The sequence below is a fragment of the Mrakia frigida genome (genome assembly GCF_051309035.1).
Source record: "Mrakia frigida strain ATCC 22029 unplaced genomic scaffold BDY24scaffold_4, whole genome shotgun sequence".
NCBI lineage: Eukaryota > Fungi > Basidiomycota > Tremellomycetes > Cystofilobasidiales > Mrakiaceae > Mrakia > Mrakia frigida.
In genome coordinates this window covers 712,463-739,480 of record NW_027481277.1, presented here as the reverse complement: position 1 = coordinate 739,480, position 27,018 = coordinate 712,463, and the positions used below count along the sequence as shown (strand labels likewise).

The window sequence follows — 27,018 nt, the reverse complement described above, 5'->3', positions numbered from 1 at the left end:
CTCTCCTTCAACCGTCAGCATCCCTCTTTTGCCCTTTTTCAGGCATGGCTTCACCCTTACTACCGGCCGAGGTCCTCCTTTCAACCCTTAACACTGTCGAACTACTGCAAAGCATGTTTCCTCTCGCTTCCGAGCTTGAGGTCTCGTCCTCTTCCCTCCTTCCCCTCGACCTCCTTCGCTCTTCATCCTCCTCCCTCGAGGCCGCTCCCCCGCCCACCGACACCCTCCAGCAACTCTCAACTTCCCTCCCAGATGATCTACGGCTCCTGCTGCAAGTTCTACTCGACGATCAAGACCCAGCTTTACCTCTCCTCATCGAAATCGTCCTCCCTCTTCGGTCCTCCCCTTCGTCCTTCTCCCCTCCCTCCTCGCTCGTCCTCCGGCCACCAGCTTGGCTATCGAGATCAGCCTTTGGAGATCTGGTAGAGACTATTCCTCCGTCTGAAGGTGGAGAAGAGATTCTGGACGAGGTCCTCGCTCTGGTTGACCATCTCAGGGAGATTGGGCCGTCGTTCGTTCCTCCTCCGACTCCAGAACCAGTCCTGGGAGGAGGAGTCTTTGTGGAACCCGATGAGAATGGCATGGATAGGGTCTGGTTTTGGTTGTGAGTCTGAGTCTTCTATCGCCTGTTAGTTTTTTTGCCGCTTCGCTGCGAGAGCTGACCTTCCTCTCTCTCGCGACAGCCCTTCAATCTCGACCAAGTGCTACCGCGACGACATGATCAGGATGGGTCCTGTTTGGAAGCTCACTGGTTTTCTGCTTGCTGGTGAGTGCTTTGGATTCGTTTGTTGAGCGATGGGAGTGGGAAGGAGAGTGGGAAACTTCCTTCATCAGTCCTGACCCTCTTCTCTCTTTCCTCCCTCTCGTCGTCGGACTTCCTCAGGCAAACCAGGAATCCTCTGCCTCGAGGGAAACCCCAAAGCCATCGACGAGTTCATGGCTTGGGTAAAAGCTGTCTCGTGGTCGGATATCCCGTCGTTCCAAAAAAGTTCGTCTCCCTCTCGCTCTTCCTTCGTAGGCTACGACTGACGATCCTCCTTCCTTTTCTTCTTCTTCCTCTCGTGAACAGAAGTCACCGAACGGCATCGAAGTCCAATGATCTCAACGCGTTTATTCACCGGAATGGTCGAGATCACGAACCTGATCAACCACTACGGGCATCGAGGGAATCGAGGAGAGATGGGAGAAGTGAGGAAGTGGATCGAGGAGAGAGGAGTCGGAGTGGACGTGCTGGGGAAGGTTCTCAACCTCGGTCCGACGGCGTAGATAGAGTGCAGGGAGACTATGCAGCTGTTGGAAGTTAGGCTATACACAGGGAGTCGGAAAGCGAGTTGGAATCGGACGCGTCTTGATCTTGTGAGTTGTGTTCGTGTGGCACGGTGAACGAGCGATGGCATAATAAACAACGACTGAGAGGCAGCATGGAGAATAAGCGAAGCGAGGGACGAGATAAAGGAGCGACGAAAGCAAAGATGTGGAGACACGTAAAGCAAAGAAAGCAAAGGAGCGACGAGGAAAGAAAGACGAGGTTGCGAAGCGAGTTGAAGCAAAAGAGCGACATTGAAGCAAAGATCTAAACGAGAGAAGGCAGTAGGGGAACAGAGTGAGACGAAGCAGCAAATAAGCAAAGGAGAAAAAAGCAGAAGACGACGGGAAGAGCAGATAACAACCAGAACGACAAACGAACGAGACGCGACGGAACAAAAGCAAGACGGCCTCCTCAAGCCGTTCCCCAACCCTGGAAGACGATCATCTCCGACTCTTCAACCACCGTTCCCCCTCCTCCTCCACCCGAAGCCCAAGTCTGCTGCTGAGCCATCTCCTCCTCATAATATCCAGCTCCTCCAGAGGGAAGTCCAGGAGCGAACCCCTCCGGCAGATCAAGTCCAAGCCCAGGGTTCCTGCCCTCTCCCTCGAAGAACTGCTGCTGCATCGAAGCGAACCTCGAATGCCGCTTGACCTCGGGAGAGGGGGGAAGGTAGAAGATGGGCTCCTGAGCGAGATCGACGGTGGTGGCGGCTGGGTAGGACGAGGAGTAAGACGACGGCGCAACGACGAACGGCGCTCCGCCCTCTGGCGAGGTGGGAGGGGAGGAAGGGTTGAGGCACTTGTCGTAGTAGTAATAGTTGGGCTGGAAGGAAGAGGCGAAGACGGGAGTGGAGGGAGCTTGGGAAGAGGCGACCGACGACGAGGGAGACGACGAGGGGTCGACGAAGTGGGACGAGTAGCCTGGGAGACTGAGAGCGGGAGTGGAGTAGTTGGAGATGGAGTGGTAGGGTTGAGGAGAAGGAGATCGACTTCGAGGAGGGGTTTGGGATCCTGAGGGTCGTCGGATCTGGGAGTAGGTCTGGTCCTCCGCCGGGGAGGATGGGGATCGAGAGAGGTTTGCTTCGAAGGCGGCGTGAAGAGGAGTTCCCATGAGAACGGAGGGGAAAGGACGACTGAAAGGTGTCGTAGTAGTGGGAGACTGAGGAAGATAAAGTAAAAGGGGAAGGAGTCAGAAGAGGTTGAGGAAAGATCGAGGTACACGAGGGAGAAGACCGGCGCGACGCGATCTCACAGGAGGAGTGGGCGTCCAGCCGTCAATGAAGGCCGAAGGTGAGAGTTGGGGAGCAGGAGAAGATGGAGCCGAAGACGAGGAAGATGTGACGGAGACTCCTCGACGTCTTCGAGGAGAAGGAGCGGAAGCAATCCGTCCCAACGACTGGATTCTCAGGCTCTTCAGATAGGCTTTCCTCTCCTTCGTTGCTGTGAAAGAGAAACGCAAGAAAGTTAGAGATCGCATAGTCGAAGGCAACGAAGATATAACACTCACCTCGGTTGACATCGTCGGAGACCTCCTGATACTGGCAGCAACGCTTCGTTCGCGCACACGTCGTGCAGGGCGACCCTCCGTCGCACTGCGACACAGAACGAAAGAGAAAGGAAAAAAAAAGGTCAGCTGCTGATTGCATGTTCGAAGAACAGATAAAGAAGGAGTTCAAACTCACTTTGATCTTCCTGTAGATAGAATGAAGAAGAGACAGGTCAGCGGCTGCAGCCGCTCGAAGTTCGAGACGACGAGGAGAGGAGGGAGGAAATGTGCGCACCTGTATCTACAGTAAAGACATGCCATGTTGATCCTGTTTCTGTTTCCACTCGCAGAGAAGGAAGGTGAAGAAGACATGGAAGAAGAGGCCGGGCTAGGGCACTCGGAGTAGAAGGGGGAGCAGGAGTCGAGGAGGAAGGCGACGGGAGAGGAGAGCTGATGGTGATGAGGAGGGAAAGGAGAGGACGAGTACATTGCTGAGGGAGGGAAGCTGAGATGAGTTAGATGTGGAGGTGAGGGGAGGGGAGGTAGGGAAGGGGAAAGGTACGAAACAGAACGGGAAGATGGTCGTTGGGAGGGAAGATGAGTCGAGCGAAGGGAAGAGATTTGCGCTCCCTTGCCCTTTCCTCGACCACTCACCCCGTGAGCTAGCTACGTCGAGGGAGGAAAAACCAGTGTCTCTGACTGTTTCTCCGTTCGTGTCTCGGAAACATGTGGGAAGGGGGAGAAGGGAGTATTGAGGGAGCAAGATCGGTGGCAGCTCAAATCCCCTTTGGAGCAGTGGAGTCGAGACGCGGAGCTCGAACAGCCCTTCGTCCGTCCGGATCTAGAGTGGGCCTATTGAGAGCTCAGTCGCGTGACCGTATGGTGCTGGGAATCCACAGGAGAACTTTGGAACCAAGAGAGGGCAGAGAAGGAGCGAAGGGAGAAGGGAGAAGGGGAAAGAGGACGGAAGCATTCCGACGTCGGTCTCACTCGCCCTTTTATTCTCCTTTCATGATCGGTCGCTCGCGTGGTCAGGTCTCGAACGCGTGCCGGTCCATCTTCAAAGACCCGCGGAATGTAATCAGTTCGGCGCTGCGGAGGCTCGAAGAAGGCAAGGAAGCTGATCGAACGGCTCGGTCTCCTCTTCTGCACCTCTAGCACGGAATGCCCTGCCCGTGTTTCAGGAGTGCGAAATCGGGGACCTGTAGGAGAAAAGGAACAGATGAAGAGCTACCGAAGAAGCGGAGACGTCGGACTCTCGGGTCCTGATCAGCGTCGGGCGAGCGAAAGGAGAAGATGAGAGCGCAATTCAAGAAGCGGAAACAAAAAACCTTCGAAAAGCAACGAGACGGCCAGAAAAACTTTTCCTGCACACCAGTGGGCGAGGAGAAGGTACGGAAGTGAGAAAACGACTCGCAGAGATGACGAGCGACCAGGAAGGGGGGGTTCTTCTGGGGGAGGAGACAGTTGCAAAGGGGTCCTCGATAAGAACAAGCAGCCCTCGTTTCACTTTTCGGCCCACCTTTAGAGATTAGGACATCGGGCAAAGGGTCAATTTAGAGTGATATGGGTGAGTGTTAGAACGACAGGCACGCGAAACGAGGGTGAGGAGAGAAAGAGAACGAGGGCTGAAGCCGCTCTCTCTTCGCGTTCAAGTCTTCTTCGTCCTTCCGCCTCGTTTCACCAGTCAGGCGCCACTCTTCAACGTCTCTGTATAGATCTTGAAACTCTCTTCTCGAGGCGATGATCGATGGAACGTTCAGCCCTGCCACGGACGAATCCGAGACGTTCTCTGCGTCGTCTTTCTCTCCCGTCCTCTCTCTCTTCGCAACGAAGCTGCATACAACATGAGAACCAGATCCTTCTAGACCAACCAAATCCCCCCCTCAGAGTCCCAAGAACCCATTCCCACCCTTCCACTCCCCGACCTTCGGCTTCTCCGGTCGAGGCAGCTTGACGATGGCGAACTCGTCCTTCTTCACCACGATCTCTCCTTCGACTGGAGCCCAAGCGATCTCTACAGCGACAGCCATCTTCTCCTCCATGTCGATGAAGGCCTTTTGAAGTTCGTTTCCGGCTTCCCGGTGTTCGTCGGAGGCGAGGAGGAGGTGGTTGAGGAGGGAGTTGGAGTCGGCTGAAAGAAGAGAGAGACGGGGAACGGAAGAGAGGTGAGCTCGAACTGTTCGAGTTCGAAGGAGGAGAGGGGTTAGTTGTAAAAAAGCGGGAGAACAGACTCACCGATCATGAGCTTGAACTTCTCTACGAGACGAGCGAAGGAACCGAGCAGGTATTCCTCCTCGTCGACGGTTCCCTTTCGACCTCCCAGTCGCTTCCGGTCGTTCTTCCTCTTGTTCTTCGAGGTCGAGGAGCTCTTCCTGCAGGCAGAGAGAGAAGGGGGGGAAAGAGAGGAGTCAGTCAGAGAGTTGAGGCGGCGAAGCAGAGAAGCAATTTCAAGCGAAGACGAGAGACTTTGGACGAACTGAGTGTGACCGGTCATTCTCGTCAGAACCGTCGAAGCAGCCTGGGTGTACCGAGTGAACGCAGTAGCTTGGGTAGCATCCGTCATGACGTCGATGTTCTCCAAAGCGGGATCGTCTTGCATGAAGAAGGATTCTGGGGAAGGCGAAGGAAGGAAGAGACGTCAGTCGAAAGTCGGAAAGACGCGTCGAGTGGAGGAGAGAAACAGAGACTCACCAGGTTGCTCAACCTTCAGCACCTTCAACTCCTCAAGCCTAGCAGTCTGCTTGCTCATCTGTTCTTCGATCTCGACGATATCCTCCATGATGACGTTCTGGGTCTCGAGCAGGCTCGGATGGACGACGGATTCGACGAGGTCGTCCTTCTCGTGAAGAGCGGCCTGAGAGAAAACGAGAGGCAAAGCGGAGGATCAGCAACGGAGCCTGTTGCGAGAGAGACGAGGGTTAGAGAGAGAGAGAGAGAGAAGACGTACAACTCGGTAAGCCTCGGAGAAATCCCTCCCTTTGCAGAACTGAACGACAGCCTCCTCCACGTCTCCTCCGTAATCCAAAACGAGTCGGCCGGCTTCGACGTTTCGACCTCGAGAGGAGAGATGACCTGATCCAGATGGCGTTCGAAAAGAGACGAAGATCAGCCCGTAGCTCCTCGAAGTAGGAGCAAAAAGAGGAAAGACTCACCAGCAATCTTCTCGATCAGATCACTCATCGCGTCCGGTTCAATCTTCTGAGTCATGGCGAGCGTGAAGAGCTCCTTCCAAGCGTGAGCCTTCTCGTACGCCTTGAGAGCTCGAGCAGGTTTACCGGCCATGGAGAAAGCTGGGAGAGCAGAGAAGGGGAGGAAAGGTCAGCGTCAATCTTCGTTCGAGCGTTTCCAAGAGAAGGAGGACGAACCGAGAGCAGCATCGTTGAAGTCTCTCTTGTCGTAAAGGTGATCTCCATAGACCTCGTACATGACCTGCGAAAGAGGGAAATTTTTTTTAGGCGTCAGTCGAAGAAAGAGAGCAGAGTGGAAAAGTCGACTCGACTCACAGCAAGCGGTTCCGGTTCGTTCGCCCAGATCGAAATCGCCTCTCGATGCAGGTCGTGCTTCTCAACGTACGCCACCGACTCGTCAAACCGTTCGGGACCTGCGAGGGGGATTCAAAGTCAGCTCAAGCTTACGAAAACGACGCGTGGGGGAAAAGGGAGGAGCGAGGGAGCGAACGAACCAGCAAGATGAAGGTTGGTGAGACCCGACTTGTACCGCTCGAGGTGATCGTCGATCTTGAACCGTTGGTAGTGCTTGTCCAGAGCTCGGAGCTCTTTGAGGAAGGGGAGGTACTCTCGAGGATCCTGAGAGGGGAAGGCGAAGAAACGAAAAAAAGGTCAAGCTCGGGAGAGGAACGGACGGAGAAGCGAAAGACGAGAGGCGAGACGGGGACGAACCTTCTGCGAGTACTGAGCGATCATAAGCACGAGTTGGAAGTCGTACATCCCAAGAGCAACATCGAACAGTTGGTTGACGTCGGTCCTGGCGAAGCAACGAAGAACGAAACGAGGTCAGCCCAACACGAAAACACGACGGAAAACGAACCCTTCGACTTTCGACTCACAAGAAGATCACGTATTTGATCGCATCCTCCACAACCTTCGGGTGCTGCCCTTTGAGACGATGAAGCATCCTGAGCGCCTCCTCGTGATCCGGAGGGGTCTTGACGACGTGAGCGGTGAGGATCGAATCGACGTATCTAAGCATGTCCTTCTCGGTCTTCTCGAGCTCTCCTCTGACGGCATCGCAGATCTTGTTGATCTTTCCTTGGACGACGGCGCTTGATCTGAAGGAAGGAGAGGAGACGAGAAGGAAAGGAGAGGGGGGAGTGAGTTGAGGGTTCGGAGAGAGGAGGAAGAGGGGAAGGAAGGGGGAGGACGAACGTCGACGCGACCGTTCCAGGAAGGCGATACATCGACCGAGAGACGTCCTCGTTTCTGGAAAGGGGGAAGCATGAAGAGAGCGTTGGTTAGTCTTTCGAGACGTGGGGATGAAGAAGAGCAAAGAAGGGAACTCACTTGAGTCCACCGAGGAAGAGGTTGATGTAATCCACGTCCTCGATCTGCTCGACGAACGTCGACAAGTTCTTCATGAACCCCGCCGGATCGTGATCGTAGAGGATGTTCAAATCGATCCTATGCTTCCTACAAGCGATGAAAGCGTCCCTGTATCTCAGACTGCGACCCCAAAACCCCAAACCCAAAGTCAGCGAAAGCTCGTTCAAACGAGACCACATCTTCCCTCTCGCTCGAATTCCAAACCAAAAAAACTCACCTCTCCACATCCCTCCTCACCCCCGCCAGCACCAACGGTCTCGGCCACACACTCTCCAAATTCCCTCTCGGCATCTGCAGCACCAACGCCATCGCGCTACTCACCACCGTCACGACCACACTCCCTCTCTCGACCTTCCTCTTCTCCCACTCCTTCGCCTGCTCGCTCACGATCCACCCTCCATCCAAGATCTTGACGAGCACGTCCAACGGAGCGTACTTGGACTCGTGCGTCGAGGTGGTGTAGATGAGGAAGTCGGACGAGATCCCGAACGAGGTGGCGTCGGAAGCGACGAGGTAAGGGGGTTCGGTGGAGAGGAGGGAGAGGGCGAAGAGTTTGCCCAAGGGGGAGAGGGCGAAGAGGAGAGGGACGGAGGTGTGGGTGGTTGGTTTGAGGGTTGGGCAGAAAGTTGGGAGGGGGGTGGAGAGCGGGAGAGGGGAGAGGGTGTAGGAGGAGGAGGAGGTTGGGGAGGGTTTGACTGAGGAGGAGAGGAGAGAGGACGCGACGGAGGAGGAATCAGTTCTTCGACTTTTTTGCTCGACTCGAGAAGAAGACAAGGGAACGCTGATCTTCAAAACTCACTCAAGAACAAGCCTCCGTCCCTCGATTGATAAACCATCTCTTCCTCCAACCCAATCACCTTCCCAGCCCCGGACGAACCTCCCAACCCGCCCTCGACCTCCTTCCACTCGACCTCCTTCTCCTCCTCCTTCTCCTTCCCAACCTCCCCGACCCAAATCCCATCCCTCCCCTCTCCAACATTCCATCCCAGCACCACCACGACGACCTCCTCCCCCTCACCGGTCGTCCTAATCGCGACCTGCCTCCCCTTCACTCCCCTCGGCAACCTCACCGTTCTCTCCCCTTCGCTCACGATCGACCTCCCCGGCGTTTCCTTCCGCAGCTTGGTCTTGATCTCTCGAAGAACGAGCTCGCCGGTAGGGTAGAGGGAAGCGACGGTGTCCTCGGTGGCGGAGAAGGCGACGTGGATCGGAGGGAGGGAAGACGTTGGGTGGTGGACGACTTTGGAGGTGGACATCGGAGGAGGGACGTTTTGCGTTCGGAAGGGCGTCAGGAGGAGGGAGGCTGATATGACAAAGGAGGATAAACAAGTGGTGGTTAGTTCGAAGAGAGAGGGGAAGAAACGACTTAGAGACGCGACTGAAAGAAACGCACCTCCATCGACGACAGCGACGAGTCCGGTATCGTTCGGTGCGGGAGCGACGGTAGCGTACGTGTCCCAGCAGAAGGATCGAATCTCGAGGGAGCCTGCGAAAACAATGAGAAAAGAGATCAGCCTCGAAAGCGAAAGCAAAGAGAAAAAGAAGGGAGACTGACGAGCAGTGAGCACGGCGATCTTGAAAGGCTGCTCAGGATGCCACTCGACCGACGTGAAGTTCAGAGCGTCGATGGAAAGAGAGCTGATCTCCTGCTTGAGATACCAGTGATAGTTGTTGACCGTCCAGAGTTGGACTTTTAGAAAGAAAACAAGCGACGAAACGAAAAAGAACGCGTCGAAACGAAAAACCGAACCGTCCGTCAGCTCTCCCTCTCACACAAAAAAGTCAAGCAACCTCGTGCACTCACCCACATCCCCCGTCTTCCTCTCTATCCATACCGCCAACGCCGTCGAATCCGCATTCCACATGACCTCCCTGACCCTGTACTCCCCTTCCTCTTCTTGTTCCCTCAGTCCAAACTCGCCATGCCTCAACCCGTTCCTCTCAAAGAACACGACATCATGCCTCCCCTTCCTCCCCTCGCCTTCCCCGAACCTCTGCGTACTCGCTATCAGCCCTTTGCTCCCGCTCCACGCGAGGGGGTGCTCCAACCCAGAGACGGGTTCCGACGTCGATTGGAGGACGGCGAGGCGGGAGTAGGTTCGGAGGACTCGTTTCGAAGGAGGTGGGGTCTGAGTGGAAGGGACGTTGGAGATGGGATCGAGAGTGGAGACGCAGAAGTGCAAGCCGTCTTCTCGCCAGGAGATGCGAGGGGAGAGGTCGTCCGAGGGGGAGGAGGTGACGGGCGCGAGGGAGGAGGAAGGGAGGGAGGCGGCGGCGGCGGCTGCTTTTCCGAGGGAACCGTGGAACTGGGTCGATTTGGATCCCCAGCCTACGTTGATGGCTTGATCTAGAATAAAAAAGATCAAAACGAAAACGGGAGGGAAAGTCAGCAAAGAGAGGGAGGGAGGATGGGACCGAAAGGAACGAACCCTCTCCAAACTCAACCGACCGAAGAGGAGTGTCGTTGAGAACCTCGAAATCTTGAGTCATCTGGAGGAGTTTGTCGTCGCCTGAATACACCGAAACACCATAAACGAATACTTCAGTTCGACGAATCGACTCGAGAAAGAGAGACAGAAAGAGAGAGAGAGAGAGACCGACCAGTGATCAAAACGAGCAACTCATCGTCCGGACTCCAACGAACCGCCTTGATCCCAGCATCGACGACTCCTACGACTTCCATTTCCTAAACGCCAGCACGAAGAATACCAAAAAAAACAAAGCGAGGATTAGTCGAAAGCCACCGAAAAAAAAACGAAAAGACGAGCGAGCTCACCTTCTCCCCTCCTCCTCCTCCTCCTCCTTCCTCCTCGAGAGCCAGCGTCACGATATCCCCTCCGGCGAGAATCACGCATAACGATCTCGATTCCGAAAGCAGCTTCAAGCTGAGTACGTTCTTGTCCCCTTTGGTGAAGGAAGGCAGCGTGGAAGAGCTGTAGGATCCGATCTGCCAACGAGAGAACGACCCAAAAATGTCAGCTTGACTCAAACTCTTGTCCTTCCTTCCCTCCTCCCTCCTCCCTCCTGAACTCCGAACCGCCTAACGCTCGTCGCCATCGTAACAAATCTCACTCACCACCTCTACATCCTTCTCCTCCAAACCCTTCACCTCCAAAACGTCGAGCTCGAGCTCTCCGTTGGCCGAGACGGATTCCACGGCGGTGTAGACGAGCCCGGATTCAGGGTCGAAGCACGTCGCGGTCGCTCGTTTGGAGGAGGAAGATAAGGGGAGAGCCGTGGAGAGGGAGGAGAGACAGGTTAGGGAGCGCATTTTCTTGGAGAGGAGTTGATGGTTTGGGGGGAAGGATGGGAAGGAGAAGCGAGAGCTCAACGATTTCAGGAAGGAGCTCAGACTTTTTGTTATTTTTTTGGTGTTTTTCGAGAAGAAAGAAGTTTCAAGGTGAGTTGTATAGAGAGAGAACAGAAAGTTCGACGTAGGAGGAGATGAAGATAGATTCAAAGAAAGAAAACCGAAACGAAACGAGAACTACAAAAAAAACGAGAACGCGACGCGACCCCTTCCCTTTTCATCCCCTCCTCACAAAAACCTCATACCCCTCCTTCCCCGTCCCCAGCACCTTCCCCGTCCCGCCTTCCATCTCCTTCCACTGAACCTCCACCTCCACCGTCCCCGTCCCCGTTCCTCCCCTCCACCCTCCCGCACCCACCCCTCCCAGATCAACCTTCCACCTCGTCTCGGGACACCTCTTGAAGCCCTCCGCATCCGCCTCCGCATTCCCGTTCCTCGACCACCCTCCTGCTCCTCCTCCTTGTTCCGACCCCTGGACGACGACCACCCCGTTGAACAGCAGCACGACGTTGTACGTCTTGTAGTCCGTCTCGGGAATGGGCGCAGAAGGGATCTGGGCGAGGGAAGCGAGGAGGTTGATCGCTGCCGAGTCGGGGTTGAGGGAGGTTAAAGGGTCCGAGAGATCGATGTCGAACCCGGTTTCGGTTTGGTAAGGGTTGAAGTGGCCGTTCATGTCGTCGTCGAAACTCGGGGCTGATCCTGAAGCGACTCCGTTGGTGGTTGCTGCTGCTGCTGTCGAAGAAGAAGGAGGAGCAGGAGCGACGATAGGTGCTGGAGGGAGCGGAGGAGGAACGAAATCTCGAATGGTGATGCTGAAGTCCAACGTTTCCGAGGAAGAAGGCAGGGAGACGGCGTGCGCTCGAACTCCTCGTTCGTTCTTGAGGGTGAGGACGGTTTCCTTCCCGCCTGGGAGGGACGATCGACCTCCGATGGGACGAAGAACGAACGTGGAGAGGAGGGGAGGTCCAGGTCGGACTTTGACGAGGGGGACGGAAGGGGTTGCGAGGGGCGTGGAGGCTCGGTTCGGGAGGGAGAGAGGTTGAGGGAGGGATTGCTGCTGTTGCTGCTGAGAAGTGTTGTTGTTGTTATTGGAAGAGGGAAGAGGGGTAGTGGAGGGTTGCCGACGAGCGACGGGAGCGGGTTGTTGCTGTTGTTGCTGGGGAGGAGGAGGAGGAGGGAGGTTGTGGTTGATGTAGTGGGAAGGCGAGGGTTGGGGTTGAGGTCGTTGAGATTGGGATTGAGGTGGAGGAGGGTTCGCACGAGCACCAACGGGGACTCCTGTGATGGCAGCGACGGCTGAAGCGAGGGAGTTGGCAGCTGCTGGACTTCCCGAGTCGCCTCCCTTGTCGAGACGGATCTTGAGCGAGTTGGACGACCCTCCGCCGACTTTGATCTTGATCTTGGGTTTCGAGCTGATGCCGGAAGCGACGTCGTTCTTGACGAGATCGTCGACGAGTTCGTGGAAGAGGATCTGTCGAGGAAGAGGAGGGAGAGTCAGGGAAGAGCTCGAGAAGGGAGGAAGAGAGCGAGAGCGGAAAGTACCTTCATCTCCTCGGCGTCTTGCGAGCTGAAGAAACGAACGAGAACGGATCAGCGACTCTTCCGAGACCTCGACCAGATAAAGAGATCCTCGACTCACATCTGACTGTCGTCCAGGTTGTACTGCTGAGCGTTCGAGAAGATGAGATCCGTATCCTCGACGAAATCTCGAGGCGTCGCGTACTCCTTCTTCTTGAGCTTTTGCTGTGGACGTCGAAAGCAGCACTCGGTGTCAGCTCGGAGTCGACAAATACAAGCGGAAAGAACCTGTGGTACTAACAAGGATGAGTTCGAACGACCTGGGTTTCCGAATGACTCGATGGTAATCAGGATAGTCGACCTTCGAAGGGACGTCCATGAACTCGGTCGAAAGCCAACGACCGCTCAGACTTTGGTCGCACAGGTACGGAGACAACGTCAGCTCGAGCTTCTCCTTCCCTTCTCCATCAAGCACAGCGGAGATAGACTCACTCGGCAGCCTTCTTGTTGATAACACGCTCGAGCTTCGCTCTCAGGATTCCCCAGATGTCAAGAACCTTCTTCGCCTTCTTGCTCGCAGGACCTCCCTCGTCGTCGGAGTCGTTCTCAGTCTTGCCAACGAGCTCATCGGAGGTACGTTTGACGAGTTTCTGTTCGGTGGAAGTGGAAAGGGAAGGGAAGGTGGGGATGAGTCGAAGTCGAGGGAGGGAGGGAGGAGGTGTTGAGCTCGAACGGTTCGGGAAGGAGGTCGGAAGAGGAAGGGAGAAGGAGCTGGAAAGGGTGTACGAACATGAAGGTACTTGGCATCCTCGAAGATGGTACTTCCTTTGGCGTTGTCTGAAGGTCAAGAAGAAGGAGTTTCAGCCCAGAAGGAAGGGGTGAGGAGGGAGGAGAAGAGGAAGGTGAGCTCGGACGAACACTTTTTGGCGTTCCAGAAGCAATGCTCAAGAGCTGCTCGGACGGCTGCTACGTTCGAGTAGTCTCCAGCTTTGAGTTTGGCCTGTATAAAGAGGTGAGAGGAAGGGTCAGAACGGCTTTGGGGAGGAGATGGGAGCTGGATGGGGGGGAAGAGGAGGAGGGGAAGCTGACCTCGATATCCTCGAGGGCGAGAGGGTGCTTGATGATTTGGTAGTAGTCGGGGTACTCCTCCTGACTAGGAAGCCGAAGGAAGTCTGGTGATAAAAGCCGTCCACTGAGGAGATTTAGGAAGGTACAGAAGGATCGGATGAGCTCTCTAGACTTCTCCAAGGGGAAAGCAAAGCAAACGCGTCTGGAGTTGACCTCCTTCGTTCCTTCCCTTCCTGTTCGACCTGGGAGACTCACTCGGTGTACTCGTCCTCCCTAGCATCCATGATAGCTTGAATGAGCTTCCCACCCTTCTCCAACACGTAAGCGGGCTCCTCGTAGACATCCTGTTTGGCGTGAGCTGCTGCTTTGGCGTTGTAGATGACCTCGCGAGGACGTTTCCGAGGTTCGTTCAGGATCAGGCCGGGATCCACACCAAACTTGATCTTGATAACAGGAGTAGAGGAAGTGGAAGCGACGGGAGCTTCCTCGGATGAAGGAGGATTCGACATCGAGAGCGAAGAAGAGGGTGGATTGGATGGCGTTGGGAGGAGAGTGGGAGGGGAGGGAGGAGAAGAGAGCTCGACGAGCTCGTTACGGGGGCGGTTTCAATGTAATTTTGCTCATTTTCTATCGGCTTGCCCTTCTTTGTAAAAAAAAAAAAAACGACATGTTGGCTCTAGAACTATGCTTGAAAATCGAAACGAGAGAAAAAAAGGAAGAAGGGAGGAAGGGGAGCACCAAGGGCGAGCTCTTGTGCAAGCGACTTGACCTTGACCAACCTGCTCCTTCCTCCCTTTCGTTGAATCAAGCTCTATCCTTCGACACTATGCTTATCACCACCGCTGCTTCCTGCCTTCTCGTCGCGGTTCGTTTCCTCCCCCGTAGACTGCTTGCGAGAGCAAGAGAGCAGCAGAGAGACCCGAGCTGACCTCAGGCTTCCCTCCCTCCCTCCTCCTCGGGGGCTTCGCCGAGCTTAGACTGGGTGAGTTCCTTCTCCCTCTCCTTCTCCTCCCTTTCTCTTTCGGTAGCAAGGTCGAGTCCTCATGGATCTCGTCTCTTTGTCTTCCGTCTATCTTTTCTCCTAGCTGAAACCTCTCTTTTCTTCTTTTCTTTCAGCCCTCCACGGTCCTCGCCCTCTCGAAGCTCTCCTCGGTCTGGCTCGGCTGCTCCTTCACTCCCAACCCAACCCTCTTCGACGTCCTCACCTGCACAACCTGCATCGATCGATTCGCCACCTCCAAACCTCAACGCCATCGAGACGCTCAACTCCTCGGAGGAAGCGAAGCCATCTGGAACATCACGTACGAACTCAACTTCGCCAGACTCCTCCTCCGGTCGACCGACTTCCTGAAGACGCAAACGTGTACTGGAACATCATCGGATGGGAGTTCGACGAGCAGGCTTGGGTCGTGTTCTACTTCGGAGAGGTCGTCCGAGACGATGGAGTGACGGACTGGAAGATTCCGGCGACGAAGACGCGTCTCGACGGGAGGAGGGAGACGGACTTGGGGAGGCATACGGAGGTGGAGATAGAGGCTTGTATGTGCTCGACGTGTGTTGGGTTGGATGTCGATCCGATCGATAAGTTGATGGCTTCTCCTGTTGAGGAAGTTCGAGCGGCGTTGTCGAAGGGAGGGTTCGATTTGGAGACGTTCGACGCGAGGTGGATTTTCGTTCCTTCTCCTTTCCTCTTCCCTTCCTCTTTCATCACACTCGAGACTGAATCTCCTCTCTCTCTCTCTTCCTTGAACACAGTACTCCTTCCGTCGACGCAGGACCTGACTCCCTCGAAGTCTTCTTGAGGTTCGTTCGCCTCTTCAGACGATCTTTGAGACGCGTCGCTGATCTCGTCTCTCGCTCTGTTTCTTCGCCGTCCTCAGGTCAGGAGTTCTCCCTTCGACGAACCTCGCTACCTCGACCTAGGAAACATCCTTCTCGGCTCTGGAAGTTGGGTTGGGAGCTTGTTGGAGGAGACGAGCGTTGGGACGATAGAGGGAAAGGGGAGGCTGCTTTCGTTCATGCCTTTTTTTTTATGCTATCTCGTTTTCTGTATGAAAGAGATGCTCGGGCTTGTCGTGTTAACTGAGCTGAGCTACCTCGTCCTTTAAGAAGCTCCCAAAAAAGGGAGAGAGCCGTGACCGCTCCACCTTCGATGTTAAGCTCGTCCTCTCCTTCCCTCCTCCTTTCCACCGACCCTCACGAAGCCCGATTCTCTTCATTTTGAGCGACGATGTCTCACCTCAACGTTCCCGAGCTGTGGAAGTCAAGGGTGGTTCTTTTGACGCTGTGAGTCCGTTCGAGAAGCTCGTCGATGAAGAGGAGGGAAAGAAAGGGTTGGACGAAGCTGTTGAGCTCACTTTCCCTTCCCTCCCTTCCTTCCCCCCCTTCCTTCTCTCCTCCCTCGCCAGTCTCGAGCATGGAACGACCGAAGAGTCGCTGAGAAGATCTCTCGCGTCGTACGGTACCATGTGAGTACTTCTCGCTCGGTCGTAAAAAAGAGGGGAGAGGCGATATAGGAAGAGGAAGGGAGGGCTGAGGGGATTCGAGTCTCCACGCCCTCTTCTTAGGCTCATCTCACCCGTCCCTGGAGCTTCTACGTCCCAGAAAACTCTAGAAGTAATAGTCCTGACCTCGGGTTCGCCATCTTCGGTTCTTCTGCTTCTCCAGCGTCAAGGCTCAGGCCGCAAAGAGCCAAAAGGGGAATGTCATCGCCTACGTCTCGTTCGAACATCCTCGGTCCGCCGAGTTGATCCTTAAGGAACGAGGACCTGGTCGCTATCAGTCGAGCTCTGACTCGTGGAAAGGTCAAGCCAAGATCCCCGAGGGAGGAGAATGGAACAAGTGCGTTTAGCTTCGTTTTCGTCTCGTCCCTCGTCCTCTTCTTCTCGAGGGACTCACCTCCTTCCTTGAATTGCCAGGTGGACACAACCGACTGCTTCAGAGCTACGAGACGCTCGAACTCTCCAGGAGAAGGTCTCTGCTAGCTCTCATCCTTCTCGACCCGCGGCAGTCCCTGCTCGAGCGCCTCTCGTCCCCGAGCTAGACCCACGACAGGCGAGTCCGCTCTTCGCTGCCGTATGATCTCTTTCCTCTGAACCCCAAACTGAACACTCTCATGTGTTTCGTTATCTTCAGATCTTCTTTATCGGATCGCTGCTCTCAGCCAACGAGCAGACGAAGGAACTGAAGGCAGCGTTTGGGAACGAATTTCAGCACTATCCTCTTTTCGTGGTCAGTGTTTTCCCCTCCCACGTTCTGCCTTCCTGCCTCAAGCTGCTGAATCGCCCTGTTTGTATTTCCCAGTCGGACGTGATCAAAGCAGGAATGAGGTGGTTCCCAGCTTCTCTCGAACGCTGCGAGAGCTTCAACGAGTTCGACCAGTATTCCCAGGTGTACTTCACGGATCAAGTGAGTTCACACCCCTCCGAAAGCTCCTTCTACGAGTTCTATAGTTGAACTTGCTCAACTTCTTACAGGTCAGCGACAACCCTCGTTGGAAGAGCTTCCTCAAGAAGGCCGACCCTCGATTTCGCTCTCCCGAGAAGGTGCTCGTCAATCACATCAAAAACCTCCGGATCAAACGAGACTTCGAACAACAACTCGCCTCAGCCAACAGTCTGGATCCCTCTCCTCCTATCTCCCTACCTCCAGCTCCCTATCGAATCACTCATCCAACGGTACTTCCCGTTTCGGTCCCTCCTCCCCAACCACCCTTCCCGGCTACATCGACCAATACGACGAGACCTCCCAACAAGAACGAGCTTCTTCGACTCTACATGAAACCGATGCTCATCACCCCTACCGATCTCTGCTCAATCGCGTCCTCGGTTGCCATGATTGATTTGGACGCGAGGTTCGTTTGACCTTCTTCCCTCTCCTCTTTCCGTTCCTAATTCCCGACTCGTTCTGCACTCGATTTCTTCCACCAGTCGAGACATTGAACTCGCTCAGGACGGATCGTATAGTACCATCAGGTTCAGCTTGGTCGAACGAGGTGAGCAGCTGAACGAGACGCGTCTCAACCGTCGGCGAACATCAGCTAACTTCCCGTCTTTCTTTTTGCTAGCCGATCGAGCTTATGCCCTTCTCGATGGTCTAAGACTCAACGACGGCGGCTCAAAACTCTCTCTCTACAGGACTCGATCCTTCGTCAAGGACGTCGTTGTAACGGAACGAATCCATCTCGACACTCCTCTCGGAATCACAGTTTGTGCTCTATCCTTCTCAAGTTCCTTCCTTACCAACGGGAAACTGATGGTTTCTCCTCTTCCTTTCTTCTTCTAGCCTGCCGCCCTCTACATCAGTCTCTCCCACTTCGGCCTCATCAACTCCTGCCAGCCAGGAAACGCCGACGACGAGACTCCCGGGGTCGTCGTCCAGTTTGTTCGATCCTCCGCACGACAAGACCTCTTGAGGCAGCTCCGAGACGGAGAGCAACTCCCCAACAGAGGACAGATCTTCGTTTGGAACGTCGATACCCTGGAGAAGCTTCTCGATCTCGCAACTCAGGTCAGAGCGATGATCCACGAGACCGCGTCGAACATCGAGCTTACCTTTTTTCTTTCTCGCAGATGCGATCGATCGGACGCGTCGACCTCTCTTCCAAAGATCTGGGAGCCAACTTCAGGTCGCACAACTCCGCTCGGTTCATAAGAGTCGGGGATCTCTCGACCGCCCAACAGATCGAGAAGATGGAGTTTCGAGCGGACGGGACGACCTTCGCTGTTCACTTTGGGGAGCTCGGGAAGGTGAGCTGACTCGTCGTCTTCTCTCCACACGCGCCTGGGCTCGACGAAGAATCTGACCGCTCTTCCTTCTCACTTTCAGATGACTGCTCGAGAGTATCCTCACTTCGAAGCTCCTTCTCCATCCCTCAAGGAGTTCTACGGCCTCAACGTCCAACGAGTCGCTTCTCATCTCCCCACGCTCTCCGTCGGATCCCCCTGCACTTCCATCAACGCCGTCGCAGGACCTTCTCGTTTGCCCCTTCCACCCTCCTCCTCCTCTTCACATCAACATCAGCCTCCCCAGGATCCTAGACGAGCTGCTCCCTCCGCTTCCCGTCGTCCTCCCTCCCCACCACCGACTCGACAGTCCTCCTCCTCCTCATCGGCCCACGCACCTTATTCTCGAGCAAATGAGGAGAGAAGAAGGTCACCGTCTCAACAGTCCGACAGGACGATGGAAGCAAATACGAGCTTTCACGAGACGGAGAGGGGAGGACGTCCTCGAGCCTCAGGCCTGACTCGAGCGGACGAGGACGCGACGATGACCGGCCCCGAGGAGCCTCCAACAGGAGCCTCACAGGAAGGAGGTACGACCTCGGGTCCCACGGGAGAGAGAGTCGTTCCACGAGGAAAGAGGAGGAGTGTCGTGAGTTTTGTGTTCTTCGACGCGATTCCCTCTTTCTCGACAGCCCAAACTCACCTGCGTCTTCCTTTCTTGCTCTCCAAAGTCTCCTGATTACGTCCCACCCGCTCAACTCAGTCGTCAACGACCTCGAGCTCGAAGGAGTCGAGCTACGGATCCCGTCTTCTTCCTTCAAGGCCTGGCGGCCGATCCAAAGTCGACGCAGATGTCGACGGAATCTGCTGAGACGATGCTCGAGGAAGATTCGGGGATCAGGAAGTGGGTTATGCAGGAGATTGTGAAGGTGAAGGACGGGCTCAAGTTGGAAGAGAAGGGGAAGCTTGCTGCTTCTGAGTCGAGGATGTCCGTCGAGGGAGGAGGAGGAGGAGAGGGGGGGAGCGGGATGGATGCTGTCGTCGTTTAGCGTTTCTTCCCATCTTGTCTTTTGATCTCTCTCTCAGTAGTAACGACACTCTACGACTTTCTCACTCTTATGCCATCTCAGTTTTCTCGACCTCTTCCGTCGCGTTGACAACGACTTTCGATCCCTCGCCTCGTGCCAGACCGATCTCTCGCCGCCTCTCCGCTTCCTCCCCTCTATCTTCCACCCCCCTCCCTTCCTTTCATCCCTTCCTTTCAATCCAAGTCAACCTTAGCAATGCGCGTAGCAGTCGTCGGTTCCGGTGTAGCAGGACTTTCAGCAACCTGGGTGAGCTGATGCGGGCTTGAAAAGAGTTGGAAGAAAGGGAAGGGAGAGTTGAAGCTCACCCCTCTCGTCATCTCTTCCTCCTTCCTTCTGCAGCTTCTCAACGAGTTCTCAGAGCATGAAGTAGATCTCTACGAGTCTGCAGACTACATTGGAGGTCATACTCATACGGTCAACTACAAGAGTGAGTCGCCGAGTCTGTTGATGGGCTGAAAAAGGGACTGACCTGAAGTTGAGCTTGGTTTGGTTCGTTCAGGGAAGGGCGATGAAGGAGAAGGTGTCCGAGTCGACACGTTCGTTCCTCTATATATCTGGCTCATCCCAACATATTGAAGCTGACCACACCTTCTTTATTTCCATCGATGTTCAGTGGATTCGTGAGCTTCATTCTCTACTCTTGAGCGACCTTCTCGCCGCGACTCGAGCTCACACATTCCCTTTCCCTTCCTTCGTTCTCCCTTTCCCTTCCCTTCCCCTCCACAGATTGTCTGCAACCCTCCCACCTACCCCAACCTTCTTGCCTTCCTCGCTCACCTCAAGATCCCAACATCGGAAACAGAGATGACCTTCTCCGTCTCGAGGGATCGAGGCTTCTTCGAGTGGGCAGGCAAAGGTCTTCCCTCCGTCTTCTGTCAGACTAGGAACCTGTAAGTTTCATCCTCTCTCCGATTATCGAGCATCTTCCCTCCACGACGCTCGATGGCATGCTCGGTCCATGTGGGGACCAACAGCGTCGAGGGTCTGGCTCGAGACTATCCCCGCTCTTTCCCCTCCGTCGCCTCTCTTTCTGACGTGATCTGTTTTCTCGTTCAACCTTTTAGATTGAACCCGAACGTCTACCGAATGGTCTGGGACATCCTTCGCTTCAACGCTCTGGCCATGAAGCAGCTCGAGAGCTACGAGAAGAAGTCGAAGAAGAGGGGAGATCGGAACGCTGAGGAGGATTCGGACGAGGAGGAGGAAGGGGAGGATGCAGAGGAGCTTAGCATTGGGGACTTTGTGAAGAGGGAAGGGTTGAGTGATGCGTTCAGGGATGATTATCTGCTTGTGAGTTCGAGCTCGAGAGGCTTACGGAATCGAAGAAAGAAGGTCGAGCTGACCAGCTTTCCGTCTTCAGCCCATGACTGCTGCTATCTGGTCAACGCCGCCGGATAAGTGTGGTCTTGGTGAGTTGACTAACTTCTGAATACGGTGTCGAGCCGGCTTGCTGACTCGCTGTGCTCTTTTCAGACTTCCCTGCGAAGACTTTGATCCGGTTCGTCCGTTTCGACGCGTCTCCTCGTCCTCTCTCCGACTCTCGCTGATTTCCTTCGTCCATTTTGCAGCTTCATGCACAACCACCACCTTCTTCAGATCTCCAACAAGCCCAAGTGGCTCGTCGTCAAAGGCGGAAGGTGCGTCATTCCTCGGCTCTTCTTTTCACCTCCTTCCTCGTCGAAACTGAACCGACCTGTTCTCCCTCTCTCTCTCTCAGCTCCTCCTACATCCCACCCATCCTCGCCGCTCTCCCTCCCGCCAACCTTCACCTTTCCACGCCCATCGTATCTCTTCGAACTTCTCCCCTCCCCGGCCGTAGCAAGGGGAACATGGTCGTTCTCACCACTGGAGCCGGAGAAGAGCGCGTCTACGATCACGTCGTCATGGCCTGCCACGCCGATCAAACCCTAGCGATCCTCAAAGCTGGAGGAGGAGTGCCGGAGAAGGAGCAGGAGATCCTGGGAGGGTTTGAGTTTGAGCAGAACGAGGTGGTGCTTCACGGGGACGAGAAGTTGATGCCCGTTAGGAGGAAGGCTTGGTCGGGTGAGTCGTTCTTCTTTCGTTTCTCCTTCGATCTATTTTGGAGGAGCTCATATCGAATCTGACACTCCTCCTCTTCATTGAAACAGCCTGGAACTATCTCACTTTCTCGACCAAGACGTCCGACGGGAAACCAAAAGCCAACGTCAACTCAGTCAGCTTGACCTACTGCATGAACCTCCTTCAGCACATCCCCGAGTCGATCTGGGGACCCGTTCTCGTCACTCTGAACCCTCCTTTCGAACCCGAGGCGAGCAAGGTGGTTGGGAAATGGAAGGTGAGTCGAGGTCTCTGAACGCGTCTTCTTTCTTCGCACGCTGACGTTGATCTTCCTTCTTTCACTCTCAGTACGACCACCCGATGTACACGGCGAAAAGTGTGAAGTGCCAAGGGATGCTTCCTTCGATCCAAAACACTCGAGGAGTCACCTACGTTGGCGCTTGGACGCAGGTGAGTTCGACGCGTCTCTTCGACTTCGTTCCTTCGCCCTCTTCGACCTTCGCTGACCGAATCTTTCCTTTCCTCGCTCTCTCTTCATCAGTACGGTTTCCATGAAGGTTCGTCTCTTTCCGTTTCTCATCTCCTCTCTCTCCCAATCCTCTCCCAACCGATCCTAACTTTCTCTCTTTTCCTTCCCTCGAATCCCAACCTCAGATGGCTTCTCCTCTTCCCTCCGAACCCTCGCCACCCACCTCGGAACTAAAGCTCCCTTCCCAATCAAGTCCGCTACTCGTGCTCTTCCTTCAACAACTTTCCTCACCTCCGCGCTTCTGGACGTCCTCGAAATCGCTCGACAGGTCCTCAGCATCCCGTTCGGCTGGGTCTCGTGGGTGATACTGCTGGCTCTGGGACTGGTGGTTGAGTTCTTGAAAAAGGTGGAGGAGGCTGGAGGAGGAGGGTTCGTGGGTGGAGTGAGGGAGGAGGTCGAGGTTGTCCGAGGGTTCTGGGCTGAGAGCGAGGAGCAGAAGCAGGTGGGGAAGGTGAAGGCGAACGGGTCGAGTAAGAAGAGGGATTGATTTTTCGTCTTGAATAGATGTGATAGTGCTACCTGGGCTAGACGAAGTGGGTGAGGTAGACCGTTGAAGGTTTCGTCGCGACTCGAGCCTCGGTTCTCCTTCTGTTCCTTCGTTTCTCGTTCGAGGATGAGCGTAAACAAGTCGTAAATTCGATGTGAAGATGTCGAACGTGTTCCGCTTCGTTGAAGAAAGCGATTCTGATCGAGTCGATGAGCAGGAGGAGGCGAGCGGGGGGAGTGGGAGGTCGTCGGCTTGTTGAACGAGTTTCATCCAGCATCGGTCGTGGGAGTTCTTCGAAGCGAAATGGTTCTTGGACGTTAGACAGGTGGTTGAGGTGGTTTCGAGAGGATTGGTGCGAGTGGAGGAGGTTCGGGAGCTGGTGGATCGAGGCTGAGGAGACAATAAAGAAAGCGGACGTTAGAGACGGGAAGTGAGCTCGGGGTGTTCTCCCTCTGAACTCACCCTGAGCTTCGACAGGAACTCCACGATAGGTCTCTTGCGAGGAGGAATGTATCCGATTCCAAGCGAAGGACGAGCCATGGGCTTCTTGACGAGCTTCAGGGTGGTTGACGGGGAGCGAAGGCGACGGCGGAGGGAGGGAGGAAAGGTGAAGGGATTTCGTCGGGAAGAGGTCGATAGGGTTCTCGTGGGATAGAAAGCCAGTTCGAGCGAAGGTGAGTAAGTGGGAGTTGAATGTTGACGAGGAGGGGATCGGAGAATCGCTGGGTTGGGTGGAAGTGGAAGCTCATCGAAATCTTTTCGACCCGCTTCCCTCCCTTCACGTCGGAACCAGAGTCGCTGCAGGGAGCGTGAAAGGCACGCGCGTGCAGATCGCGTCTTCACACTACTAGTCCTTTTCCTCCTCTGAGATTGAACTTTCCTTGCGTAGGATCTGCTTTTTGAAGAAGGTTTCATCAATTCTTAACCAGGCCGAGGCCAGTTCATTCCCGTCCCTGGTCCTCCACCACCACCACCTCCTCCCATACTTCGTCCACCAGGTCCAGCTTCTTCACCTTTAGTTCGAACGATACCAAGAAGGAGGAGAAGAGGAAAGTCAGCTCTCGAGTTCCTGGTTCCTCTCGTTGCACTATCTAAACGCTTTGATTTCACGACTGACTTCGATCGATTTCCTCGTCGGAATCGTCTCCCCACATGCCTCCCTCCTCGTTATCCTCGTCCTCAGCCCAGCCATCTCCTTCCCGATATCGATCCCGTCGGATGATTCCATCGTCGTCGTCTCCAGGGAAGCGTCCTGTTGAGGAAGAGGATGGTTTCGACGAGGCAGCGTTTGGGTTGGAAGCAGACGATCCGGGCGAGACGGCCATGTCCTTCATGAGTCGGTCGAGAGAGTCTTTGGCGTGTTCAGCTTTCTTGGCATCCTGATAAGAGAAGATAGGGAGAGGGGAGGGTGGGAAAATGTCAGCGTGCGACGACGCGATGGAAGGAGACGGAAAGACTCACTCGGTCGGCAGCAAGCTTCTCCAGTTCGGGATGATAATCACTGCAAAGATCGGAAAGAGTTTAGCTCGAGTTTCCATGAGCGTGGTATCCGAAGCGAACCGAAGGGAGGAGGACATACGTCTCGTACTCTTGTCGCGCCTCCTCGACGGCGTTGAAGAAGTCCTCCATCCCGTCTCCCGTCATCGCCGACACACCAACAGCCTACAGGAGAAAAGGCGAAATAAAGTCAGATTCCGAGGTCAGCAAGCAGAATCGTCTTCCTTCTCCGTCGAGGAGACACCTCTCGACGCGTCTCCTTCTGTCCTCCCAAACGGAACCCGAGACTCACCCTGAGGTTCTTGTAAAACTCGTCCAACACCAGACTCATACTGTTCATCAACCCGTTCATGTAACTTGGTTCTCCGTCCCTTCCCTCCCTATCCCTCTTCTGCAAAGCCTCCTGGAAGACCTCGAAGTCCTGCATCCACTCGAGGGCGAACTCATGGCTCTGGGCGTCGGTCTTGTTGAAGACGAGGATGAAGGGAAGTTTGGTTTTGTAGAGGATGGAGCAGGCGTAGAGCATGTTGGACATGAAGGTTGCTGGAGCTGTTGTACGAGGAGTATCGATGATGTAGGCGATACAGGTTGGAAGGGAGGAGGCGATGGCGTCGGTGATGATGGAGCCTGAAGCGGACCAGGTAAAGATCTCGATTTGACCGGGAGTATCGATGAGGATGTGACTGAGATGGAGAAGGAGGAGGATGAGTGAGATTTGAGAAGGCAAGGCGAAGAAGTCAGAAACAGTCGTGAGTCGACGGAGGGAAGGAGGAGGTGAAGCTCAACTTACTCCACCGTCTCCGCTCGCTTCTCCAGCAGCTCCAGAACCTGGTCGAACTTGGTCGTGAACAAGTTGAGAGCAGTCAAGATTCCTCCGTTGGGTCCGAGGTTGTACCTTCACAAAAGGAAACGAGGCGAAGATGAGGAGAAGAAGGGAGGAGGAACAGTCAGCTTCGAGCTCATTTTCGTTCTGAGCTCTCTCTCCTTCAGCTCCCTCCAGCTCCTGCTGACTTCCTGCAAGTTCAAGATGAGAATTTACTTACTGCTTCATAACCTCCTTGTAGTCAACTGTATCCCTGATGTCGATGTTGGCCGTGAAGGGCATGTGGGTGACGGCAGGATCGAGGTTGACGATGTAGGGAGGAGTCTTTTGAGAGTGAAGGTGAGAGTTGAGTCGCTGCATCAGAGTAGTCTTCCCGGATCCAGCCATTCCTGGAGAAGCGAGTAGACGAGTTCCATACAAGTCAGCGAACGAGCTCACAAGCTGACAGCGACGAGCTCGAAGGAGGAGGGAGGAGGAAGGGGAGAGAGACGAACCGATACAGATCACAACGGCTGGCTTCTTCTTTCCCTCGACAGCAGGAGTTTCTGGCGCAGGGGCCGCGAGCTTTGGATCTTCCAAAGGTGTAGACATGATCGAGAGGAAAAGTTGGGGTTCCTAAGATGGATTCGGACGGCAAGAGAGAGTTGGGAGGGAAGGAGACGAAAGGTCAGCTTCGAAATCCTTGCCCTTCCTCTTTCTCCCCCAAACCGCCATCTCGCTCAAAAAATCTGCACCCATATCCGGTCAAGTCCAAATGAGGACTAACGAGAACACTGTTTTGGTAGGAAGGAATGTGCTGCTGGTGCCGTACAAGTGAGTCGAAGCGAGAGTTGAGCTCGACCTCTCCGAGCTGACCTCGTCTTCCTCCTCCTTCGCTGCTCTAGGAAGAGCCACGTTGCTGTAAGTTCTAAGCTTTCTTTGGTTCTCCACTGACTGGGAAGCTGGCTAAATACTCCTCTGATTCCTCCAGACTTACCACGAATGGATGAAGTCTCCAGAGCTGCTGGAAACGACAGCGAGCGAACCTCTCAGCGAGACGGAGGAGTACGAGATGCAACGTTCGTCCTCTCTGCCTTCCTTCCTTCTCACCTCGCTGAACTGGTCATGTTGTACCTACAGGAAACTGGCATCTTGACGAGGACAGTACGTATCTTCTTTGCTTCTAGCTCGTTTCATGGCGGCTCGAACATGACACAACTCTCTCGTCTTTCTGTCGTTCAGAGCTCACCTTCATCGTTCTCGCCCGTCCTTCCACTTCCTTGGACTCCAACTCTCCGATACCTCCCTTAACACCCGAAGAGCTCGCAGCAGCGCCGATGATTGGAGACGTCAACCTCTTCCTTCATCCACCAGAAGAGGAGGGAGATTTGGGAGACGTCGAGTGCGAGGTCATGATCGCAGGTGAGTCCCTTCTTCTAGCTTCTTTCGCCGTATGAACTGCTTGAGGTGTGAGAGACTGATACGAACTTTTGTTCTCTGTCACCAGAGCTCGCGTATCGGTTTGTGCCATCTTTGAAACGCGTCGCTCCCTTGCCTTCGTTCCATCGCCCTGACGTCCCTCTCTCTTTCTCTCGGCCTCCTTTGCCGTCTTAGCCGCAAACATCTTGCTCAACAAGCCCTATCTCTTCTGTGTGTATCCTCTGATTCCTTTCTGGCTCGTTGCTCTCTGCTTGAGAGCTCGCCCGCCTCAAAGTCCTCGCCTTTCGCAACGCGTCGACCTGACTGACTCTTCGACCCTCTCGTTCTTCCTTTCTCGTAGTCTCCAATACGCAACTTCAGCTCCTCTTTCTCTCCCAGCATCCCGCAACTTCGTCGCCAAAATCTCCACCTCCAACCCAGCTTCGCTCGCTCTCTTCCGCAAACTCGGATTCGGAATCGTCAAGATCAGCGAGGTCTGGCAGGAATGGGAGGTCAGGTTCCATGCGAAGGATATCGAGACCGGGGTAGAGGGGGAAGGAGAGTGGATGGGTGTTGAAGATGGAGTCAGGGGTGTTTACGAGGAGGAGACATGAGAGGGAGACGAGGGCAGAGCTCGGGAAGTGTTCGAGGAATCGCTCGTTGGGGCTTCAATGTAGACAGACTATTCGCTTTGGAAGAATGAATAAACATATCGTACAATCTACTCCTCTCAGCAACGGAAACTTGCGTTGCAAACGAACAGCAACCCAGCTTGTGGAAGGAACGACGCGCGCGTCGCGAAAAGGAGGCTTGCTCTCAGGCACGGAACGCAGCAAAAAGCTAAAGGGAAATTGAAAGGAAGGGTAACTAAGAGGGGATCGAACCTCTGATCTATCTACTACAAGGGGGTCATCCCTATGATTCTTGGAAAGAAAGCAGCCTTACTGCAGGAAACTGGAGAAAAGGGACGTCGTAGCGCAAATGGGCCCGCCGCGTCCCTGGAATGAACTCGCTTCTTGCTCGTTATAGGGTCGAAGAGAAAGCCTGGGGTTGACCAAAATCGAAGAGAGAGACGAGATAGATCTCTGCCTCCTGTGGGATCTTGAGAGAGGAAAGATCAACTGCTGCGACGCGAGGACGGTCGACGAGTCGAGGGCAGGTGAAGACGAGGTTGCTGCAG

At 54.8% G+C, this 27,018-nt stretch overlaps 9 protein-coding genes across 9 annotated transcripts; 5 read left to right on the top strand and 4 right to left on the bottom strand.

The window, feature by feature from the left end:
• Positions 1 to 44: 44 nt before the first annotated feature.
• On the top strand, positions 45 to 1,266 carry BDY24DRAFT_412316 (uncharacterized protein; the record flags this gene model as incomplete). Its single annotated transcript, XM_076643039.1, has 4 exons — positions 45 to 604; positions 684 to 766; positions 884 to 988; positions 1,070 to 1,266. The coding sequence occupies 4 exons, from the start codon at positions 45 to 47 to the stop codon at positions 1,264 to 1,266; spliced, it is 945 nt and encodes a 314-aa protein (XP_076499993.1).
• Positions 1,267 to 1,720: 454 nt separating this feature from the next.
• On the bottom strand, positions 1,721 to 3,374 carry BDY24DRAFT_438648 (Zn(II)2Cys6 transcription factor domain-containing protein; the record flags this gene model as incomplete). The annotated part of the gene is made up of 5 exons (XM_076644381.1): positions 3,090 to 3,374; positions 2,991 to 3,000; positions 2,816 to 2,900; positions 2,561 to 2,748; positions 1,721 to 2,467 (listed from the first exon to the last, which is right to left on the bottom strand). The coding sequence occupies exons 1-5, from the start codon at positions 3,281 to 3,283 to the stop codon at positions 1,721 to 1,723; spliced, it is 1,224 nt and encodes a 407-aa protein (XP_076499992.1). The 5' UTR covers positions 3,284 to 3,374.
• Positions 3,375 to 4,559: 1,185 nt separating this feature from the next.
• IKI3 (Elongator subunit IKI3) lies at positions 4,560 to 10,222 on the bottom strand. Its single transcript, XM_076638919.1, has 21 exons — positions 10,133 to 10,222; positions 9,958 to 10,042; positions 9,786 to 9,866; positions 9,161 to 9,703; positions 8,912 to 9,046; positions 8,750 to 8,842; positions 8,156 to 8,659; positions 7,574 to 8,051; positions 7,318 to 7,476; positions 7,183 to 7,236; positions 6,864 to 7,085; positions 6,697 to 6,781; positions 6,480 to 6,603; positions 6,301 to 6,398; positions 6,163 to 6,226; positions 5,950 to 6,087; positions 5,745 to 5,869; positions 5,489 to 5,651; positions 5,275 to 5,407; positions 5,033 to 5,169; positions 4,560 to 4,928 (listed from the first exon to the last, which is right to left on the bottom strand). The coding sequence occupies exons 2-21, from the start codon at positions 10,037 to 10,039 to the stop codon at positions 4,681 to 4,683; spliced, it is 3,666 nt and encodes a 1,221-aa protein (XP_076499991.1). The 5' UTR covers positions 10,040 to 10,042; positions 10,133 to 10,222; the 3' UTR covers positions 4,560 to 4,680.
• A 523-nt stretch (positions 10,223 to 10,745) lies between these two features.
• BDY24DRAFT_378373 (bromodomain-containing protein) lies at positions 10,746 to 13,826 on the bottom strand. Its single transcript, XM_076638918.1, has 9 exons — positions 13,508 to 13,826; positions 13,274 to 13,376; positions 13,103 to 13,184; positions 12,975 to 13,021; positions 12,677 to 12,834; positions 12,486 to 12,594; positions 12,306 to 12,409; positions 12,209 to 12,233; positions 10,746 to 12,137 (listed from the first exon to the last, which is right to left on the bottom strand). Exons 1-9 carry the CDS (start codon positions 13,759 to 13,761, stop codon positions 10,884 to 10,886), a joined length of 2,136 nt encoding a protein of 711 aa, XP_076499990.1. The 5' UTR covers positions 13,762 to 13,826; the 3' UTR covers positions 10,746 to 10,883.
• A 252-nt stretch (positions 13,827 to 14,078) lies between these two features.
• On the top strand, positions 14,079 to 15,175 carry BDY24DRAFT_412312 (uncharacterized protein; the record flags this gene model as incomplete). Its single annotated transcript, XM_076643038.1, has 6 exons — positions 14,079 to 14,117; positions 14,187 to 14,234; positions 14,369 to 14,639; positions 14,678 to 14,915; positions 15,008 to 15,055; positions 15,133 to 15,175. 6 exons carry the CDS (start codon positions 14,079 to 14,081, stop codon positions 15,173 to 15,175), a joined length of 687 nt encoding a protein of 228 aa, XP_076499989.1.
• Positions 15,176 to 15,341: 166 nt separating this feature from the next.
• Positions 15,342 to 19,102, top strand: BDY24DRAFT_378364 (RNA recognition motif domain-containing protein). The gene is made up of 12 exons (XM_076638917.1): positions 15,342 to 15,538; positions 15,661 to 15,720; positions 15,920 to 16,093; positions 16,171 to 16,306; positions 16,388 to 16,660; positions 16,729 to 17,105; positions 17,182 to 17,246; positions 17,319 to 17,458; positions 17,537 to 17,761; positions 17,824 to 18,000; positions 18,080 to 18,625; positions 18,708 to 19,102. The coding sequence occupies exons 1-12, from the start codon at positions 15,483 to 15,485 to the stop codon at positions 19,023 to 19,025; spliced, it is 2,547 nt and encodes an 848-aa protein (XP_076499988.1). The 5' UTR covers positions 15,342 to 15,482; the 3' UTR covers positions 19,026 to 19,102.
• Positions 19,103 to 19,211: 109 nt separating this feature from the next.
• BDY24DRAFT_378363 (NAD(P)/FAD-dependent oxidoreductase) lies at positions 19,212 to 22,252 on the top strand. The gene is made up of 14 exons (XM_076638916.1): positions 19,212 to 19,310; positions 19,404 to 19,491; positions 19,564 to 19,600; positions 19,678 to 19,684; positions 19,791 to 19,954; positions 20,129 to 20,354; positions 20,425 to 20,473; positions 20,538 to 20,562; positions 20,633 to 20,701; positions 20,782 to 21,107; positions 21,194 to 21,381; positions 21,453 to 21,554; positions 21,646 to 21,661; positions 21,759 to 22,252. Exons 1-14 carry the CDS (start codon positions 19,260 to 19,262, stop codon positions 22,118 to 22,120), a joined length of 1,710 nt encoding a protein of 569 aa, XP_076499987.1. The 5' UTR covers positions 19,212 to 19,259; the 3' UTR covers positions 22,121 to 22,252.
• Positions 22,253 to 23,226: 974 nt separating this feature from the next.
• NPA3 (GTPase NPA3) lies at positions 23,227 to 25,031 on the bottom strand (the record flags this gene model as incomplete). Its single annotated transcript, XM_076637252.1, has 7 exons — positions 23,227 to 23,499; positions 23,582 to 23,621; positions 23,700 to 23,782; positions 23,910 to 24,300; positions 24,408 to 24,512; positions 24,661 to 24,829; positions 24,935 to 25,031. 7 exons carry the CDS (start codon positions 25,029 to 25,031, stop codon positions 23,227 to 23,229), a joined length of 1,158 nt encoding a protein of 385 aa, XP_076499986.1.
• A 23-nt stretch (positions 25,032 to 25,054) lies between these two features.
• Positions 25,055 to 26,562, top strand: BDY24DRAFT_378359 (GNAT family N-acetyltransferase). The gene is made up of 8 exons (XM_076638915.1): positions 25,055 to 25,253; positions 25,325 to 25,340; positions 25,411 to 25,498; positions 25,560 to 25,583; positions 25,662 to 25,841; positions 25,927 to 25,939; positions 26,034 to 26,069; positions 26,200 to 26,562. Exons 1-8 carry the CDS (start codon positions 25,195 to 25,197, stop codon positions 26,450 to 26,452), a joined length of 669 nt encoding a protein of 222 aa, XP_076499985.1. The 5' UTR covers positions 25,055 to 25,194; the 3' UTR covers positions 26,453 to 26,562.
• The last annotated feature ends 456 nt before the right edge of the window (positions 26,563 to 27,018 follow it).